At 41.0% G+C, this 3,472-nt stretch overlaps 1 protein-coding gene across 1 annotated transcript in view; it reads right to left on the bottom strand.

The window, feature by feature from the left end:
- Positions 1–816: 816 nt before the first annotated feature.
- The window catches only part of pfdn2 (prefoldin subunit 2), a 3,414-nt gene continuing 758 nt past the window's right edge, over positions 817–3,472 (bottom strand). Inside the window, exons 2-4 of the mRNA XM_074623307.1 lie at positions 2,709–2,797; positions 2,479–2,602; positions 817–2,041 (exon numbers count right to left, since the gene is read on the bottom strand). Coding sequence (XP_074479408.1) covers positions 1,850–2,041; positions 2,479–2,602; positions 2,709–2,797 — 405 coding nt within the window. The 3' untranslated portion in view covers positions 817–1,849. The remainder of the gene's footprint in view (positions 2,042–2,478; positions 2,603–2,708; positions 2,798–3,472) is intronic.

The raw sequence follows: 3,472 nt of genomic DNA, 5'->3' as shown, positions 1-3,472 counted from the left end.
CACGCGTGGGTTCGAATCCCATCCTCGTCGAAATCTTTATTTTTTTATTTTTGTTGTTGTTGAAATATTGTATATTACTGTATTTGTCTAGTGTTTCACCATTTACTAATATAGAAAAACAATCTAAAATTGTATACAATTTTTCAACAACAAAAAAAATAAAAAATAAAGATTTCGACGAGGACGGGATTCGAACCCACGCGTGCAGAGCACAATGAATTAGCAGTCCATCGCCTTTACCAAAGCTTTTTTGCACACATATTACCATCGCAAGGAATAGATCTAAACAGAGGGGCTGTCTTGTGCTAACAATTAATTAATAGCTTTGCTCATGGTATACTTACTACACTTGTGAATTGAGGGGGAGCACACCCTATAATTTACAAAAATACATTAGGGTATTCATGCAGTTTCTATCTTTAATTTGAATTGAAAAAATATGTTTTCAAAAACCCAGGTCAAAAACAGACGCGATATTTGTTTTTTAAAAATCTCATTGCCCTAATTCCCCTGAAAACACAATTAATATGAATTATGCCTAATATAAATAATGTAAGAAAAGGCTATGATTGTATGAAAATGTCTATTAGACCTTAATTTTCCTCCATCAGTGTAGACAGACAACCCCAATTTAAGTGGACTGCATTTTTTGCAGTCCACAGGTTGCATTATCTTTTAAAATCTCAATATAAAATTTACCACACACATGCATGGAGCTTGAATGGGTTTAACTTCAGCGGTGATGTTAAGTTGTAAACAGTGGATATCATTTAAGGGCTTTTTGACAAACAGATTGAAGACACCACACAAAAAAAGCACAATTGTGACATTCTTTAATTCTTGACCATTAACAAAAACTTTGTTTGTCTTTACAACTACATGAACAGTGCAGACAGCAAACATCAGGTCCTAGGCTGCATTTAACAAATGACTTTTAACCAAGCTCAAGCACGTGTTACAGATCAGAAATAATATTACAACTTTTGTTGTTTTAAATGTTTATTAATTTAGGTTGTGGTGGTAGCACTGACTTCTTGTCATTCGCTGGTCAGATCATAACGTGCGCTTTAGTAACCACTGAACAACAACTGACCTCGCATTACGAATACAAACCAGCAGCCGTTCTGTGCATGGCTTACTTGTGGAGACAATTTTATGAGTCGTGGATAAAATGTTTGACAGAGAAAGCTGACAGATTAATTTTGATCTATGGTGACATGTTTACAGTATAATATCTTGTTCATGCTCATAACACATGTTGTTAAAATGCCTCCCAGGACCTGTACTGTCTTGGCATGAGTGACTTTTTGCAAAGCTCAACCTACTTTAGGGCCCTATGAAATCAGCTTTTATTTTTCCTAATTCTTAAGTGGTTAGCCCAAAATCATGAGTTGACAAAATGCAAAAGCGAGTTTACTTAAAAATGCACTGTGATCTAGTTTTTATTTAATAACCCAGCACCTTTGGGAATTATATCTTAACATGGGAAAAAAATATCTTCTGTAATCTGAGACAGTGATGTATTTGCTCATGTGTAAGACAAGTACTCAAAGTACAACAATATTTAAGAAATAAAAAAAAGTCAGCTTCACTGAAAGACGAACACCTTTAATTTGTTATGCGCACTAGCATTCACATATGTAAGCAGAGCACTATGTATAGTGAATTTGTGTCTTTTGCAAAGTACTTCAATACCAAGTGCAGTATGTCTGGAAGAAATTTAACCAAAAGGGAAAAAAAAGTTATCCTGTGAAAAGTTCAATTTTGAAACCTAAATTTCGTGACTCCAACCATATTTTCAGTACTGCAGAAATCATAAGGCCCTACGGTCGCTCTCCATTATTACAAACTACGACACTAAAACGCCAGCTCCGGTTTTAGACCCGCCTCCTTCGCTGTCCCTGGAAGACGCTGCCGACTGGCCTTGTCCCTCTCCTTCGCCCTCGCCCACCAACCGGATGTTGTAGCGTTCCCTGTACTCTGTGAGCTCCCGTCCTTTCGTCTGCATCTGTGTGTTGATGGATTCCATTATTTTGGAGATCTGTGGAGAAAAAAAGAGGAAGAGAGTGAGACCTTTTCTACTAAATTAAATTTTAGATTGGTGCCTAAAGTTATCTTCTAACTAGTTTTAAATTATGTTAAAGGTACACTGTGTAGGATTTAGCAGTATCTAGTGGTGTGGTTGCGGATTGCAACCAACTGAGTACCCCGCCGCTCACTCTTCTTTCCAAGACTTCGGTAACTTGAGACACTGAGTGCAAAACCATGGTAACGCTGTATCCTTACCAGAGTAACACTACTTCAGGAGCAAGGGAAGTTAGACGGCGGCTGTCGGTACCACGGTTTTACACTCTGTGGCTCACGTTACCGCAGTTTCACAAGCATGTTGGAGAACTACGGTGGCCTTCAGGTAACGTAAAAACGTGAAAGGCTCTCTCTAGAGCCAGTGTTTGGTTTGTCTGTTCTGGGCTACTGTACCTGGTCTTTGTTGGTTTCCAGGGCTGGTAGAACTTCTTTTACTGTCCTCTCCACCAACACTCCTCCAACTAGACGAAAGCATTTCCTCGAAGGATCCACTTCCCTCAGGGTGTCAATTACTAAGCTGGATGGCAACAAAAAAGTCATGTTAATATACTATAATGACACCCAAATGATCCATTCAGCAGATACATTTTTATGGTAACTGTAACTGAACATCTGCTACCAACCTGTGCTCGTTGATCTCCATCTCCAACTCTGCAGATTTAGAGGCCATACTGCGCTGCGACTGACGCATCCTCTGAAATGTTGCCACCACCTGTCACAGAAAAGTACAGCGGTCAGCAACATTTAAAAGGGACTGTTTGTAACTTCTTACACGTATAAATCACCCGGGTCGGTGTCCCATGCGCGCTCGCATGTAGCTACGCTGTTCAGACAAGACTCCAACACAAACTACACGGAAGCACCAAAACCGCAAAGTTATATCTAGTGAAGCCCGTCTGTTAAACAGTGTTGGCCACGGTCGGAGGACGCGGGGGAGACCGTAGCTTTGGTCTCCAGGGCCGGAGAGTCTCTGCTCCTCTGCTTGTCTGCCTTCACTCAGCTCGCTCCACCTCTAGACGTGCATGCGCGCACACTCCACACTGCAGAAGACTTTGTAGCTCTGAGAATATCTAGTGAATGTATATGGACGTTTGAGCAGAAATAAATGCTGCAGCTCCTCCAGACCAACAGAGGTTTCCCGTGTCTTGTGAAGTGACGGGGCTCCGCAGAGAGAAGCGTTATCGTCTCCGACCAGGTGCCGATGTCTCCCCTGTTTCGGAAGGCTGAAGCAGGAAAAGCCAACACTAGGATCAGCATTGATTCATGGAGAGACCTTCGTCTGGTCAGCTAACATTACTGCCAAGCAGCTGAAATATAGAGTGATATTGTGGTTTTAGCTGGCGTGTGTCGTCTCACTGTTTTGAGCGATGCTCGTTCACGTCTATGT

This window comes from Sebastes fasciatus, chromosome 22 (assembly GCF_043250625.1).
Source record: "Sebastes fasciatus isolate fSebFas1 chromosome 22, fSebFas1.pri, whole genome shotgun sequence".
In the NCBI taxonomy this organism is placed as follows: Eukaryota; Metazoa; Chordata; class Actinopteri; order Perciformes; family Sebastidae; genus Sebastes; species Sebastes fasciatus.
This window is presented reverse-complemented; position numbering and strand designations above follow the sequence as displayed.